At 33.8% G+C, this 18,015-nt stretch overlaps 1 protein-coding gene across 1 annotated transcript; it reads right to left on the bottom strand.

Annotated features, from left to right (window-relative positions):
- Positions 1–4,102: 4,102 nt before the first annotated feature.
- On the bottom strand, positions 4,103–4,617 carry LOC134476704 (keratin-associated protein 19-5-like). The gene has a single exon (XM_063252398.1). The coding sequence runs from the start codon at positions 4,576–4,578 to the stop codon at positions 4,330–4,332; it is 249 nt and encodes an 82-aa protein (XP_063108468.1). The 5' UTR covers positions 4,579–4,617; the 3' UTR covers positions 4,103–4,329.
- Between the last annotated feature and the right edge of the window lie 13,398 nt (positions 4,618–18,015).

The following is an 18,015-nucleotide window of genomic DNA, read 5'->3' as shown; positions in this document are numbered from 1 at the left end:
AAATTGATAATTGCTCTCTGCCGTTGAACTAAATACAATATTATCTAAGAAAATAAGAAATATGTGTCAAATTATGAAATACCTTGATCCTCTTCTATTTCAATTTCTAAAGATATCATGTATCCATATGAATATTAGTGTAAAATAAAATAGATTTTTCTATCAAGGCAATAGCTTCCCTCACTAAGAATGGAAAGGAATGTCCATCATTACTTAAACATAGTTGAGTTTCGTGAATAAAATAAAAAATACATTATACTTTAAATTTGAATGTTTTATTGAACCTATAATCCACTAGTTTAGAAGCAAATTAGGGGATAACAGGATTGTGGCAGAGATATGGATATAAATTGACAAACTGTGTGATCTCAATTCTCCAGTGAAAGAAGCTAGCACTGGAAGTCTCTTTATAATTTTAAATGCTGGGATCAGGGCAGCAATGCAGTAGAATCCAGGAGATCTGTATACTCTACAGCATAATGCATGGTGGCAACCATATCTGTAGCCTCCTTACCTCGAGCTGTATCCATAGCCTCTGTAGACACAGCCATGGCCAGAACCAGGCTATGCAAGCTGCCACATCCACAGCCATTGCCATAGCTTAGGCCACCAAAGTCCCCACAGTCACAACCCAGGACTCCATAGTAGTTACTAGAGTGGCTCCTGGTGTCAAGAGTTGATTTATTTTGCTGTTCAAGGCAGCATCTGTACCCACATGCTTATGTACCCGGAAACATCGAGAGGTTGAAAACTTGCCACTTAATGTTAGTCTCATTCCACATGTTACACTTATTGTTACAATCCTGATTCATGAAGAAGCCCTTCCATTCCTTTCAGTGTCTGAGCTTATATTTCTTTCTAGGCATAGGGTCCCTGAAATGCATTGCAACACGTTTAGAAGAAGAAATTTCTGTGTATACTCTAAACAGAATTCTTCATAAAGGTTATTACACAGAGTAATTGGCAGTGTTGTTTGAAACTAAGTACATCTTTATTTCTACCTTGTCTTGGATTGTCAAACTTCAGTTATTAAATTCAGGAACTTGATTACATTCAACATTTCTGTTTGTCATATCCTTTCAAAGCCATCTTACGTCTCATGAAGGGAAGAAATCATTTGAAAAGTTGTGGGTATTATTGTAGAGAATGTTGTACATTCTTGTAGAGAATGTCAGAGAAAAATGTCAAATATAGCAATAATTTTTCTATTATTTTGGAATATTTATCATTATAACTACATCTTTTTATTTTACAGAATTGAAAATTGACTACTTTGACATGACAAAAGAGTTTATTATTGTTCAAGATTAAAGTCCAATCATAACAATTAAAAGTGCAGTAAGTTTTTTCAGTTTTACAAGCAATTTTCAAGTGGTCCAATTTTAGAGCTGGTTTGGTTTCTTTCTGCCATGACTACAGGACAGCAGCAAAACGATGAATAAATGTTGAGTGGGTGAATAAATTCAAAGGCATTTAAAGGTAAGCATCACGCCTCTCAAAAGCTCGGGTCAATTTGCTGAATGTACATAAATTATAAGAGGTTTTAAAAAATGAACTCAAGTAGCACCTGACCTTAGGGGAACTGATAACACGCATTTTATTACACTGGACTATAAATCTGAGTGTAACCTTAGGTGATATTTCGTATACAATTATCTCCCCTTATCTGCACTTCAGCTTTCACTTTTTGAGTTACCTGAGAACAGCCCTAGGCCAATATTATAAATGGAAATTTCCATAAATAGTTCACAAGTTTTAAATTGGGCTTCATTTGAGAGGGCATGATGAAATCTCACTCCAACCAGTTCCTATCCACCTAGAACAGGAATCATGCCATTCTCCATCTTGGTATTCTACTCACCCATTAGTTATTTAGCAGTCTCAGGTGGAAAACAACTGGCATAGAATCAGAGAGTTGTGCTTACTTGAGTCTTGCATAGCTAGGGTTCCAGCACCACGCCAGTGCCATTCACCTCACCTTATTGTGTAAGCAACGTGCCATCTGTCATCATTATAAAGGGAAGGATAAGCACATAAAGTGAATGAGTCAAGAAAGACTACAATTACATAATTTTATTACAGTATGACTTAAGATTATTCTATCACACTGTTAATCTCTTATTTTTGTATAACATAACATTTGTCATACTTACATAAGTATAGGGAAATGCATCATATGTAGAATTTATTATTATCTGGGATCTTAGGCACCCTCTTGAGGTAGAGTTCGAATGGATCCCCCGTAAACAAGAGGGTGAGCTTATTGCATCAACCCTCAGCATACCTAATCCCAAATATTTCTATTGCTTCTTTTTGGTTCACATAATTCCCTAAATGCAATCACATTCCTACCTTTTAACACCAACTGCAGTAGATCTTGTAAATTATTTTCCAAATTTTTTAAAATTTTCGGTTCTATCCATAAGAAACTCCTAATTGCCCCATAGCTTTGACAGTGATAGACATTTTGCAGTAATTTTAGATTGACTATACTGTGGACATTGTAGCTTACATATTTTTCTAGTGCTTGGTATCACTTTTATACGAAAGAAATTTCTGTGTCTATGAAATTTGAACATGCTGTACCCTACACAGAATTCTTCATAAACATATTACACAACACCGTGGGCAGTGTAGTTTTGGCATAGAGCATGTCTTTACTTCTATCCAGCAATGACTGAGTATTTCTTTAGTACAAGGTTTACTTGATAATAAGTAATACTTGGCATGATTATTAGGACACTTTTGACCTCTTATAAATGCTTGTTGAAACATTTTCTCCATTTTAGATGGGTTTTTAATATTATGGCATTATGTTGCAGGAGTTTTTTACCCACAGGTATTTTTTTTATCTCTCTCTTTCAGAAATATTTATTCCCACTATATGACTTATTTTCTAGCTTTAAAGGGGTTTCTATTATGAAAAGTTTCTTGAAATAATGGAATTCAGTGGATTAACATTGTTTATGTTTAATGTTTCTTTGCCCTAATTAAGAAACGTTGGATACTTCACATATTATACTTTATGTCTTTCTCTAGTTTCTACAAAACCTGCCTTGATTTATTTTGCATCCTAAATTAAAATAGTTATTAATTTGGAGATGTAATTCTTATAAAATCAATTGGAACTATAAAATCACAAATCACATAGATGTATTTATGTTACTCTCCCCAAGTATTGCACCAGACATTTTCTGGTTTTGGAGATGCTATGATCCATTCTCACATAAAAAAGTGACAGCAATTCCTTAGATGTAAATGTGTTCCAGATCTGACCTTTTAATAAACGTAATCCAATAATCAATGCTACAATAATATAATACAACTGAATTGTACTATAAGTGTCAATACTGACTTCAGATAATCACACTGATCACTTCACTTTAAATATACTCACGTTTCTTCAGACAGTGGTGCAGTTTATCAACCAGGGAAGAAAAGTATTTTCATCTAAATTCCAATTTGCTCAGTCAAACTAAACAATATAGTCCCCCACTGGAGATGCTGAGCTTTACCTATTTAGGTCCATTCTTTTAGAACTATGCTCACTCAGCTGAGTGAAACATTTTGTAATCCTCTCCTGCTCAGAAAATCCATTCATATGTTCAGTAAGTAAATCTAAGTTCCCAAATGCATTATGATGTTTTAAAAAATAAGTTATATTTGCCATTATTTGCAACTTGTATTTATATAGCTACAGCTAAATTTGAAACAGACAAGCTCGATTCTATAATAGAATATTCAAGAATTAAAATTAACAGAAATGATCAATTTCCCAAGATAACCTAGTGCTTCAGAGAAACACACGACCAGAACCTGCAAGATTCTGCACTGGTCAGTAGGTAGAAGGGTAGTAGATATGGAGTAGGATGAAGGTACCCAGGGTTCATTAAAGCTGGGATCCAACCTGGATCGCATTATTCATGCCATTTTTAATTTTTAGTGAATTATTTCACATTTTAAAACTTCTGTGCTAGCCAGGATGGCATTGGTAAAAGTCTTGAAAAATCTTGTCAAATATATTATTCAAACTTCATCCAAATCCAAATTTATCAAGACATTAACAAGAAAGATAAAAAAGGAAACCAAGCATGCTGTTTAAATTTATGATAATTTATTGTAAGGAAAGCTGAAGAAATGCTACATTTAAGAAAATATAGACAGGAACAGGGAATTCTATGATATAAATTTTAAATTGATAAATATTCAGATTAGATTGTAGAACTTTTTCATCTCTTCTGGGTCTAGGTAAGTGTAATTCATTTAATTATTATAGTTAGGTTGAATCATCTTCTTTTGGCTTCACATATTGGTTTTCCAGAGTAGATTTCAATAGAATCTGGAGAATCCGTGTCCTCCATAGTACACTGGGTGGCGGAAGCCAAATCCAAAGTTTCCAAAGCCAGAACCAAACCCGTAACCTCCGTAGCCACTGCCATAGCCCAGTCTGTGGAAGCTGCCGCACCCACAGCCTTGGCCAAAGCCCAGGCCACCAAAGCCTCCATAGCCATGTCTTAGGCCATTGAAGCCTCCATAGCTATAGCGCAGGCCTCCATAATACTTGCTGAGGTGGCTCATGGTGTCGGAGGAGGTGAGTCTGGTTTTCTGGTCAAAGCCAAATGCTGAATTTGAATGTCAGTATGGGAAGAGAAGTGCTTATATATGGTTGTTGGAGCACAGGATAAGTCATACACATATTCTCCTCCTGTGTCACTCTAGGTGCTACCTTTCATGTTACAACTCATTAATCTGCTATCTCTTGGCACGAGAGGCACTCATTCCTCTTAAAATTACTGCAGCTTACTCAACATTCTATGCAGATGTCCTTGAACTTAATGTTTGGCTTTTATGACAAGAAACGGCTGACTCTTCAAAGTATACACATTATAAACTCCATATAAAATGGTTCATTATCGAGAATATTACATCATCTGCATTTGATATATCTGTTTATAACTGAGCATTTCCTCTCTTCTGTTATCTCATGAATTGATTGCTCCATATCCAGCTAAGTCCAAATGTGTGATTTCAATCCACAAATGTTAAATCCATGTTTTCAAAAAACGAGCTTATTTAGGAGGTGAGAACTGAAGAAAATGCTTATAATCCGAATGTATGTGAACAATTTGAATAAAGGTTTATAATAGTCTGTTGGGCGCTTTGTCCATGGACTCAGAAAAGTAAAGCCACAGGTCGATTTCTAAAATGTTATTCAGAATAAACTTTGCAATATTGTAGGTTTACCAACAGGCTGAGAGCGTTTGGATGGTAAAATACATAACAATTAATTTCAGGTTTTGAGAGCATGCATTCTTTCTCAAATGCAGGCTTATCAGTGTAGCAGTTCAGCTTTTATTTCAGATCCTAAACTCCCCCCTATAATTGCTTCTATTCAAAATCCTACTGAGTGCAGGTTGCATCTACCTCTTTATTTGTGCCCTCCAGTCAATTTCTTCCTGTCTTTACACTTCTGACAATGCACATGTGACCTCCATTCTCACTGGAGCTTCTCGATTTGTTCTGACTGTTCTTCTTGTTTTTTCAATGTTTATTAGAAATAGCCATGTGAAGACATAGAAAGTTGGAATTTATTTACTTCTCTCTGATTTCCATGTGCTTATCTCAATCCCGGCTTTTTTGTTCATATTGCTTTGTATTTGCATCATAATATATTTCCTTTTGTTTTTATAAATCCATTCTGTAACCAATTATTCTTTGTTTTTTATTGGTACCAGAAATTTAACTCATGACCGCCTGCTTGCAAGGCAGGTGCTTATGCCACTGAGCTAAATCCCCAGCCCCGTAACCAATAATTCTAAAGAAACTACTAAATATTCTTTATTTGGTTGTTAATAGTTGATTTAGGCACTATTGTTAAAAAGATTCCACAACCACTCAGGTTTTCTGCAATGTTTAAATATTTATATTAGTTTCAAGATTTGCAAAATGAAGGCATCATAGGGAAATGATGCAATTAAGCCACGTGAGGAAAATTGGCATAAGCTTAATGAGACCTGAGGTCACCCTACTGAGTTAGTAAATTAGATAAAGTCGACACTCTCTTTGACAAAGCTTCACGTAACTCTTGTGTTTTGATTTGGACCACAACATTATATGGAATTATATAACTTTGACATGCTCCAGAGTTCCTAACTACTCTTTCAAAGTTGAATACTATAAGATGGATGAGTCATTTTTCATAAACAATAAGTTAAAGAATTAAACACTTGTGAACTAATCAAAAACATCAAAGTAAATGGGCAGTCACATAACTATCATGATTATGGTTGTCACAGTCTGTGAAATATTTAACTGCATCTTGGCACACTGCCTTCTCAGGTTCAGGATGCCTTTTAATTTGTAGACAAGACTTATTCCTAATATTTCGTGTCTCTTTCATACTGACTGCGCTCCACTTCATTTCTCAGTGGAGATAAAATCGGGTGATATGTTTATAATTATAGAGTAGAGTATTCAAAGTTCAAAACAAAGACGGATGTTCAGTTTGCCAACAAATCCTAACTTTTCAGAGAAACAATGACCAAAACAAATTTCAAGATATTGCACTGAATAGTTTTATTTTGATATTTTAATTTTCGATGAGTTTTTGAAGACATAAAACCACAAATAACCCATAAAAGAGTAATAATACTACAGTGGCACGTATAATTTAACCAGATAAAGCATGATTGATTTATATTTCTTTAAGATGGATATGTATACTTTCACCAGAAATATAAAATCAAAGGACATACAAATATAAATTCTCAATTATAATGTGAATAATACTTTTGTTCTTTTTCAAGGAATGAAAACATAACATCATCTGCAAAGTCAACCGTTGATCAAACTTAGCAGTGAAAACCAATACTAAGATACACTGAGCAAGCGCTTGTAGTATTACTTAGTGAAAAAATATCTATATCAAAATATTGATTGTAAGATGAGGGGCATATATTTCCTTGCAAAGTATTGGTGCTGTGATAAACTGAAAAGTGCAAAGTAGATTAAACAATTATCTTTTTAGTTTCTCCATTTAACTTTTAAATTTACTTCAAAATAAATGCTGATTAAACTTATAGTATTGTAAGAAAATATTTATAGCATTTACCGTTAGGTAAAAATAATTTAATAAACTTCATTGTTATCCTTTAACACACAAAAGTCAACATTATATAAAACCTCGGAACTATGTTGGTGTTGTAAATATTAGGGATGTCAAAGATTCCTTTTCTTATTCTTCTTTTATTGGTAATATTTCCTCTTGGCAATTTTGTAATATACCTTTAAACTTGGAGGATATTGACTTGTTTGAGAATAGAACAGTTTCAATAAATATTTGATTTTATTAATTGAAGTATTTAAATGCAACTTCACTGAACTTTATCTACCTTTCCATCCCCTACGAAAGAACAACACCTGAAAGAAGTCAAGATAAGAGCTGGCTGGGTTTTATTTTGTTTCATTTTTACATTGAATAAAGAAATCCAACTGTTTTAAGTGGAAACAGATGACATTGAGTATTGAACTTTAATATTATTCATTCTTCATTTGTCTTCAAGTACAATTAAAGGCAACTGAGATGGGAGATTGCATAAATAAATTAAAACTTTAACATTTAAAAAGGCAACCAATTTGCATCAATGGAAGATAACTAGTCCCTAAAAGCTCTTTTCTAAAGCTGAATGAACTCTGTTCATTCATGGGACTTATAAAGGATCTTCCAGACTACATTTAAATTTGGAATATGAAATGAAAGCAAATCAGCAAGGTGAAGTAGGGCTCTAGATTCAGCTGACCTCCTTTAGAGTGTTAATTCCATTTTTTTACTCTTGGTCTTTTTTGGTTTTGTTTGTTTTTGTACTTGCTTTTTTGAGACAAAGTCTTGCTATGTAGTTCAGACTGGTCTAGAACTCAATATGTAGTCCAGCTGACCTTGAATTTACAGCAGACCTCCTGTCTCAGCCTCTCAAGTGGTCGAATTATTAGCTCTTCCAACCAGTGGTTTCATCGAGGTTTCCTCATCTACTCTACAGGGGCAGCACTATGTAGTTTTTAATGCTAAGGCCAAATAATTTCTGCTGTTCAGGTATTAAATTTCAAAAGTATATGAAAAAAATGAATGAATAAACAAACTAACACACAATTACCTCAAAATGCCATTCAGTTTTAAAGAATCAGTTTATTTTAGATATTATGTAGGTAACAATAGCAACAAACAAATGTTACTTTGCAGTGATAATAATTGAAAATCTGCTAACCGAAGTAAACAAAATAAAGACCACTCTTTTGGATGAATGGTGACTTTCACTAGTTAAAAGATAGAGACTCAATGCAATAGAGACTAAGGAAACAATCTACAAAATCAATGAATCAAAGAGTTGGTTCTTTGAAAGAATAAATAAAATTGATAAGCTCCTAGCCAACCTTATTTAGAAAAGGGAAGAAAAAGCTCAAATTCATGAAATAAGGAATGAAAAAGGTGAAATCACTACAGACCCTATAGAAATACAGAAGATCATCAACACCTATTTTGAAAACCTCTACTCTCAAAGGTTTGATAGCACAGAAGAAATAGACAGATTCCTAGAAGCATATGAAGTGCCAAAGCTAGATCAAGAAGATGTAAAACTTCTGAATAACCCAATTTTTATTCATGGAATTGAAAATGTAATTAAGTCCTTACCTACAAAGAAGAGCCCAGGCCCAGATGGATTCACTGCAGAATTCTACAAGAAATACAAAGAAGACCTAATGCCGACACTCCTCAAACTCTTCAATGAAATTGAAAAGAAAGCAATACTTCATAAATCATTCCTAGAAGCAAATATTACTCTACAACCAAAACCTGAGAAAGACCCAACTGAAAAAGAGAAGTACAGACCAATCTACTTAATGAACACAGATGCAAATATCCTCAATAAAATATTGGCAAATAGGATGTAGCAAATTATCAAGAAAATTATACATCATGACTAAGCGGGATTCATGCCAGGCATGCAGGGATGGTTCAACATATGTAAATCAATAAATGTAATCCACCATATCAATAAAGCCAAAAGTAAGAATCATATGATCATTTCTATAGATGCAGAAAAAGCTTTTGATAAGTCCAACATTCATTTATGATAAGAACCTTGCAAAAAATTGGAATAGATGGTCTTTATCTGAATATAATAAAGGCTGTCTATGAAAAATCAACAGCTATATCATACTAAATGGCCAAAAATTGAAGGTCTTTAGTATAAAATCAGGCACAAGACAAGGATGTCCCTTATCACCGCTCCTATTTAATATAGTACTGGAAATACTAGCCAAGAAATTAGATAAGAGAGAGAAAAAAAGGAGTAAAGAAAGGAAAAGAAGAAGTTAAATAATCATTATTTGCAGGTGATATGATACTTTACATACATGACCCCCTAAACTCCATTGAAAGACTCCTGGATATAATAAATAAATTCAGCAATGTGGCTGGATACAAAATCAATACTCAAAAATCAATAGAATTCCTATACACTAGCAACAAAATCACAGAGAGAGAAATAAGAGAAGCCACACTCTTCACACTAGCAACCAAAAAAATGAAATGTTTAGGAATTTACTCTTACGAAAGAAGCGAAAGACCTATACAGGGAAAATTAAAATGCACTGAAAAAAGAAATTGAAGATGATCTCAGAAAATGAAAAGACATCACTTGCTCATGAATAGGAAGAATAAACATTGTGAAAATGACCATTCTCCCAAAACTCTTATACAGATTCAAAGCAATCCCAATAAAAATACCATCAACCTACCTCCTCGATCTCGAGAAATCACTCCTAAAATTCATCTGGAACCAGAAGAGATGCAGAATAGCAAAGACAGTATTAAGCAGCAAAGGCAAGGCAGGAGGCATCACAATCCCTGACTTGAAGTTATACTACAAAGCAACCGTAGTAAAATCAACATGGTACTGGCACCAAAACAGAGCCGAAGATCAGTGGAATAGATTAGAAGATACAACCACAACTACAAACACACTCAACCACCTTATCTTTGATAAAGGAGCCAAACATGTTCACTGGAAGGACACTCTCTTTAATAAATGGTGTTGGAAAAACTGCCTCTCCATATGCCGAAAACTAAAACTAGACCCATTCATATCACCATGTACTAAATTAAAATTAAATGGATCAAAGTTATGAATATTAAAACAGAAACACTAAATCTATTGGAAGACAAACTGGGCAAAAACCTTGAAGACATATGGGTAGGTGGAGAATTCATGAACAGGACTCAAACTGCATGGGAAATACTTCCCAGAGTCAATAACTGGGACCACCTCTTTTTTAAGTTTCTGCATGTCAAAAGAAATCTCCAGCATAGTGAAAAGAAAACCCACAAACTGGGAAAAAATCTTAGTGAACTGTCCCTCAGACAAAGGACTTCTGTTTAAAACATATAAAGAATTTAAAAAAATCAGACCCCCAAAATTCAAAGACCCAATCCAAAAATGAGCATCTGAAATGAATACACAATTCTCAAATGAAGAAATACAAATGGCAAATAAATACATAAAAAATGTTCATCATTAGTCATTAGAGAAATGCAAATTAAAACCACACTGAGATTTCATCTCACTCGTGAAAGAATGACCAGGATCAAGAAAACCTTGAACGACAAATGCTGGGGAGGCTGTGGGGGAAAAGGAACTCTCCTGCACTGTGGGAGTGTAGCCTAGTGCAACCATTATGGAGGTCAGGCTGGAGATTTCTCAGAAAGCTGGGATTGGAAGACCCATTTCACCCAGCTATTTCCCTTCTAAGCATATTCTCAGAAGAACTGAAAACATCATACCACAGTGATATATGTGTACCCATGTTTATAGCAGCAGCAATTTGTAATAGCCAGCTCTTAGAAACAATCTAAGTGTCCATTAACTGAGGAATGGATAAAAATTTGTGGTATTTTTATACAATGGAGTACTACTCAGCTATAAAGAATGATCACACTGAGATATTTATAAATAAATGGACACAGTTTGAGACCATACTCTTAAGTGAAATAAATCAAACTCACATGTATAAATACCGAATAGTTTCCCTAGTATAAGAAATGATAAGAATGCATAAAAGTATGTGGTAATCATGATTCCCAATCATATTGGTTTGAAGCCATATAATGTTTTCACTCATTAATTGGAATGGTTTTAATCTGGGTTGTTCGATTTTATTGTCTATGATAGTACGAATAGCTATTTTGAAGAAAACAAGACATCATAATAGCTAGTTCTGATTTAACATCATCTTGTTTTGAAGTCACATCAAGTTGTTGTTCATCTGTTTCCATTGGTTTTAACATGTTGTATCTTATTATATTTTAATATATGCGATAGTATAAACAATATTTTTTATATCCTTTAAAAATTTTTGAAGAGATAATATAGAAACCATTGTTTGTTTTCTGTTAGTTGGTTCTAAATACCCTGTAATACTTTCATTCTCTTGAATGGCTTCATACTGTCTTGATATGTTTGATGCTATAGTATACAAACTTATACTCAAATATTTCAAGGAAAGAGACACTATGGTAACTACTATCATGTCAGGTTTTCTGGTGGTAAAATAAATTATGCTTAAATTGCTCAGTTCTGACCTGTGTTGTTCTGTTGCTATGTCCTCTTTTATCTCAATCTCCCCCTTTCTTTCCTTTTTTTTTTTAAAAAATTAATTTATTTTTTCTTATTTTTTTAATTAAGGGAAAACTAAATTTAAAAATACGGGATATATTATAGTAATCTTTTTGTTTTCCTATTAACCTGATTTGAACCCCCGTATTGTTCTCCCCATCTTGTTCTGACTGATTTTACTATATTCTCTTTTGTTTGATAGTATCAAGTTTGAGGGTATAGGCAACCACTTTGAAGGCAATAAGATGTACTATGATGCCCATTATGGTTTGACTATGATCTTCTTTTGAAGTCCTGTAAGGTCTTCAATGTAGGTTTTATTGGTCGTGTTCTGTACTGTTTTTTCAATTCTATTATACCTGATGATATAGGCAACTCTTTTTAAGATAGCAAGAGGCATAATGGTAACCATTGTTGATCACTTGGTATTCTGTTTTTGCATCATGTACTATGTCCATCCTTCTGTTCTAACTGACTCTGTTTTGCTTTGTAATCTTTGAGGTTTTTATTTCTCTTCAAAAAAAAAGTAATAAGAACTGTGGGAGTAATAAAACACAAAATGTGTAATTGTTATTGTAACAAAGAGAGGAAATAAAGTGATCTAAAGGATATAAGTGCATGTATATTTAAATGTGTAGGATAGAAAACCATATTACTGAGTTTTTGTTGGATCACTGAACAAAACTGTCTGTAGTCTCACTGTATGACTGTCCACTTTGTATGCTTTAATTTTGTAATTTGGACAACTGTTTCTAAGATGACAATACGTAATCTATTAACTAGTGATTTCTTAGTGTGTTTTTTTTCTTGAAATTCTGTATTACTTGTACCTTTTACTGTTTTGTTTTGTTTCTCTTTAAATAAATTAAAAATATATACTATATGTACAACTTAAAGAAAATAAATAAAAGACAGAGAGATTCATTTCTTGATTCTACCTGGATAGGTGTTTTCCATTTGCACTTGGAAAAGCCTTCAATGTCTTGATGATTCTGATGGTGAGAGTAGCATCCCATGCTGCGTAGGAAATGTGACATGGAAAACTAAGCCAGTGACGTACTTTTACATTCACATATATCTTAATTAATTTGAAATAATTTTGCTAACTTTATAAAACAGTTTTCATGATGATGGGCTATAGCAAATAGACCAAAGAAAGTTACATATAATAGAGAAACTTTAAAGCTACATCAGTTTCTTCTGAGAAGTATAGAGAAATACTTTGATTTTTTACTGGTTTTTATTTTCCATTAGGGGCTGAATATTGAAAGAAGAGGTACATTTTTATGTATTGACAAACAGAATGATGCAACATTCAAAATATATAAATCTCTTCTGTTTATCAGTCTCAGTATACAGCTCAAAAAAGTGACAGTTTGCCTCTTATTGTTGTCAAGCTTAAATTTTAAAATTATCTAGTTAAAAGGAAAGAAAGATCATCAGACCTTTATGAGGATCATTATTTAGTTCAAAACAATTATATTGTGCTGCTCTTTAAATATGCCTTTATCTAGCTGTCAAACTATTTATGAAATAAATGGTACACAGTAAAATTTTGGATTTCACATTTGATTTCTGATTTTCAATGTAATTTGGTCAACATTCATTCCTGATAACACATGGAGCTGACTACACGAATTAAGCAAAAACCGTATTAAATAAATCTAACTGACTATTAGTAAAACTAAGGAAAACCAGGCATCGTGGCATACTGCTCTAGGTCCAGCACTTTGGAGGCTGAAGCAGGCAAGATCCTTGAGAGTTTGAGACCACCCTGGGGTGCAAAATGAGCTCCAGGCCAGCCAGAACTGCATAGTGAGACTATGTGTCAAAAAGACAAAAAATAAATAAATAAATAAAAAGAAAAAAGAAAAAAGAAAAGAAAGAAAGAAGGAAAAGCAGGTAAGGAAATAAATATTGATATAAAATCAGGCATGTGTGATCTCAGTACCATGTAAGGTTGAAGCAGGGGGATTGTAAGTTTGAACTCTGCCTGGGCAATGTGATGACTAATCAAGATGTGTTATCAAAATAAAAATAAAGAAAAAATCTGGGACTATAACCCAATACAAATGTCTTAGGTATGTGTTTAATCCCCAGTACCAACAAAAAACAATGATATACATGTAGATATACACCTCATGAGTAAAGATGCCCTCCACTTTAATGTCAGAATTAAAGCATTCTTAATTATTGGTACACTACATAGCACGGTATACAAATACCTCATAGCAACAAAGTGTTCAGTATCACTAGTTTTGGAATTATTAAGTAAACGCAAATTAAAATTACACATCACTATTTTCCCATTAGAATTGTGAAAATGAAAACCAATATGACTCTTACTCAGTGGGCTACAGTTTAGATTAATTCATTTTATATAAAATTTGTGTGACCTTAAAGACATTTCAGGGAAATATTAAAACAAATTTTAATATGATTTCCTATATAAAGCCCAAATTAAAATTTTAGGCAACGTTAGATTCCCAAGAGATTAATGGCAACCTTCTGGTACACACTGACCCAGCTCAGTATATTGTCCTATTATTCTTTATTTGAAATAAAAAGAGATAATAGGAAATGTGGTGATAGACTTTGGATCTGGGAAGGTTAGAGACAGGAAGAAGGCAAGGCACACAAAAAATAAAAAGGACCAAGGTGAAAGATATTATATATATATATATATATATATATATATATATATATATATACTGATTCCCCATGATGGATATATTTATTTCCTGAAAACATATACTAATAAAGTTTAAAAATAAAACAGTACAAAAATGAAAACTTTAGGAAATAAAAACTGTTCTCTAAAACCTCTGATTAATGAAAAGATTGCATCAATAGACTGCACCAACAATTCATGAGGCAGGCAGTCAAAAGAAACAAAATGTTAGGAACTACATAATAGGATTAGTAGGTTTGGGTTCAGTGGCAAAGTAATAAGTTTTACAGTTCCTTGATGTAAATTTCCTTTTGGTAATACAGAATAGTATAGATGCAACTAGAATCCAAGGGTCCAAATAAATTATTGTAACAATTAATTACAAATATTTATACACTGGATCCAGTAATTTTACCTTGCAAAATTACTGTCATCAACTAGAGATTATTTTCATTAAGAGTTTAAAAATTCATATGCCATATTAGTTCTCTAATAAGTACCTCCAGTGATAACCAAGGAAGACTGCTTGGGACTAAAACTTGTATTCTGACTGAAAAATACAGAATATTGAAGAATAGTCACTGGAAAGATCATCTCTCTCTTGCTTTGTCTCTCAAACTTATTTATATTTGTTCATATATTTAATAATAGGAGTAAATTGTATACTCACAAAAAGAAGTTGTTTTTATTTCAAAGATCATGAAATGGAGAGGAAAAAAACAGATGACAAAAGAAAAGACCATACTGCAATGCCATACTAGACACGCATATTGGAAAATGATTATAGAGATATTTTCCATGTGAAATGCACTAGAGAAATTTCAGATCAAAAATTAGTACCATGAGAGTCAAAGGAGAAATAGCTGTTGTGGTAGAATATCTAATATTTATAGAATCAGCTTAAGTTGCTATTGAATATTTGAATATGCAGTGACAGCTCCTAAATCGTATGCCAACAAGCTTGTAACCCTATAAACATTTTCCTTCTTTGCTATGAAGTGAATACATATAAAGTAAAATGAACCATTCGGAAAGTTGAATTTTGCTAATGTTTCATTCTTCCAGTCACCTTTTATCTAAAGTCTCAGCAGAAATCTGAGGTAACAGCATCTTCCATGGCAAAGCGTGTGGCATTATTTTGCACCCACAACTACCATACTCAGCGTCCTTCCCAGACCCCCTTCAGCAAAACCTGCCACATATATAACAAGAGCGTAGACACTGAAATCCCAGAGGCCATAGCCAGCGCCTCTAAATTAGATGGCAGAACAGTTCTTTTTGTAGTACTGAGGTTTGAAGTTGAGAAACATTTAAATATCTGAGTTAATTATGGTAAGTTTTGGGCACACTCTAGAGTGTTATGTACATCAAAAATAATCTCAGTAATTTATATTCTTTTAAGGAAATCCATGGCATCACGCTATTATCATTTTGCTTTTAGAAAAATCACCTTCAGTTCCATTGTAACACTTATTAAAAACTCATTTGCCTTTACCTTTTTCTTACCATTGATAGTACAATGCTTTGTTGTGGCATATGAAGACATCTCAATTCCTACTACACAATTAGATCTGGTAGATTCTGCTCTGGAAATATGTTTTTATCTGTAGAATGCCTCACACAAAGAGTATGTGTTCAGTAAGTCTTGCTGAGTGAATGAATATATATTCATTTGGCTTCCCTATGCACACAAACCTACCTTATCATAGTGATAGATTTGGGACTTCCAGTAAATATGACTCTAGTTTTCATAAGGAGGTTCCCTGAGGCCTCACTTGGAAAAGCCAAACCTGTTTACAATGCTGGTTGAAGCAAATCTTTAGCCAAGCTCAGCAGATCTTCTCTTTTTCTACTCTTTAGGATAGTAGCTTACTAGAGGAATCCTCCCAATAACCTGCCTCTTCCAGCCAGGATCTATGATTGGCATTAAATTAATCCACTGAAAGTCTTCACACCCATGATGCTGTAAGCTACTCAGGAGTCCCTTGATCCAGTGAAACTGACCAATGAAATTAACCAGCACAGTTATAAACTAGTAATTTAGTGGCTCAAAGATAAATTCTGGTTTTCAGCATGGATACTACATTCTTGCTTCTTATTCTGATGCTTTCATTTCTGTTGCTACATCTAGTTCTTGTGATATCTCCTACCAGAGTAGTAAGGTCTTTAATAAAATCTACAAACAAAAGCGTTCATTAGGAAACTGAAGCAAAGGATCCAGAAGTAGAGTTTCCTGTTTCTGATATCTGGAAACAAATACATTTTCCAGTAGAAATAAAATCCAGTTCTTGGCTATGTTCACAGCCAAGCCCTCCACAGCTAAACCAAAGTCCTAGCCAGAGTCATGGGAGCTTCCAGAATGACAGTCAGAGCCTGAATCCAGGTTATTATAGTCAAAGGTAATGCTTCCTAATAGTTCCCAAAGACAGGATTCCTGAGTTAGGATGAAGGTGTCTGAATTCCTCTATGTGAACTACTGTCTGAAGAAGGTCTTCACACTCACCCTGTGGTGGATGAAGCAAATCTTAAGGATTTACTTCAAGTTTATTCAGAATCAAGGACGTTCTACTACAGTACAAGTAAAATCAAATTCAACTAATCTTTTTATGAGAGGCATACCAGTTAAAGAAGTTTAATTTTTTTTAATCAATTCTGGGGATCGAACTCACGACCGCCTATTTGCAAGGCAGGTGCTTATGCTGCGGAGCTAAATCCCTAGCCCCTAAATTTTTAAAATTTAAATTGCTGATGAGCTTCCTTTCTACAAAACTCCTTGTGCCCATAATGAGAACATGAACCCGGCAAAACAACCTAGAATTTGAACCTAAACTCTACTCCACGCCAGGCTTCAAAGTATCAGGGAGCACTCTGATTCCATCATCTGCTGGGCATCTCCCAATTAAGTCTTTCGTTCTTATCTTGCACTAAATCAGATGATAGTAAATACAGTCATGTGCTCCACAAAGACAGTTCACTCCACGTATGACCCACATAATATTATAATGATGTCAAACATTTCTTATCATTAAGTAACAGTGAGCCATCACAAGGTCATAGAAAAAGTACTCATGTGACTTGCTGGCTAATAAATCTATTGCTGCCTTTCTGTAGAAGAATAGCAATAGAAATACGTACAGATTATAATAACTGCTAATGATAAGACATTACTACATTACTGATTTATGTATGTACTATTACATAGTTTTACCATCGTTTTTTAGCATCAACTTTTACTCATAAAGAACTACTTTAAAAAAAGCATGTTAAGTCAGTAGCAACCTGGTAAAACTCATGTTCACTGTATCTCTTGATCGTATCTTTTTTCTGTATTTCATTTAACCCCATGTTGTTGTTTTTGTTTTTTTTAGCACAGCCCTCAACTACATAGAATTAACAGAGGGAAACTCGGCTAGTGTTTCCATTAAGAAGGCATGATATGACTGGCCTGGAAATAAATTTAAAAGTGATTAAGGACCACAGAGGTAGAAACTCTGAGACCGTTACTTTACTCACCAGGCATTTCCTATTTCACCATAATAGTGATCTTGAAGAAGAGCAAAGTGACAGGAGCTGTTAAAGGATATGCTTCATTGCACATAATGAGCTGTTGCGGGTTTGAGATTAATAAAAGTTCAATAAGGACCTGTATCAGACAGGGGAAAGCGTCACCCGCAT

This window comes from Cavia porcellus, unplaced genomic scaffold (assembly GCF_034190915.1).
Source record: "Cavia porcellus strain 051 isolate PalLab524CR breed Dunkin Hartley unplaced genomic scaffold, mCavPor4.1 scaffold_7, whole genome shotgun sequence".
NCBI lineage: Eukaryota > Metazoa > Chordata > Mammalia > Rodentia > Caviidae > Cavia > Cavia porcellus.
This window is presented reverse-complemented; position numbering and strand designations above follow the sequence as displayed.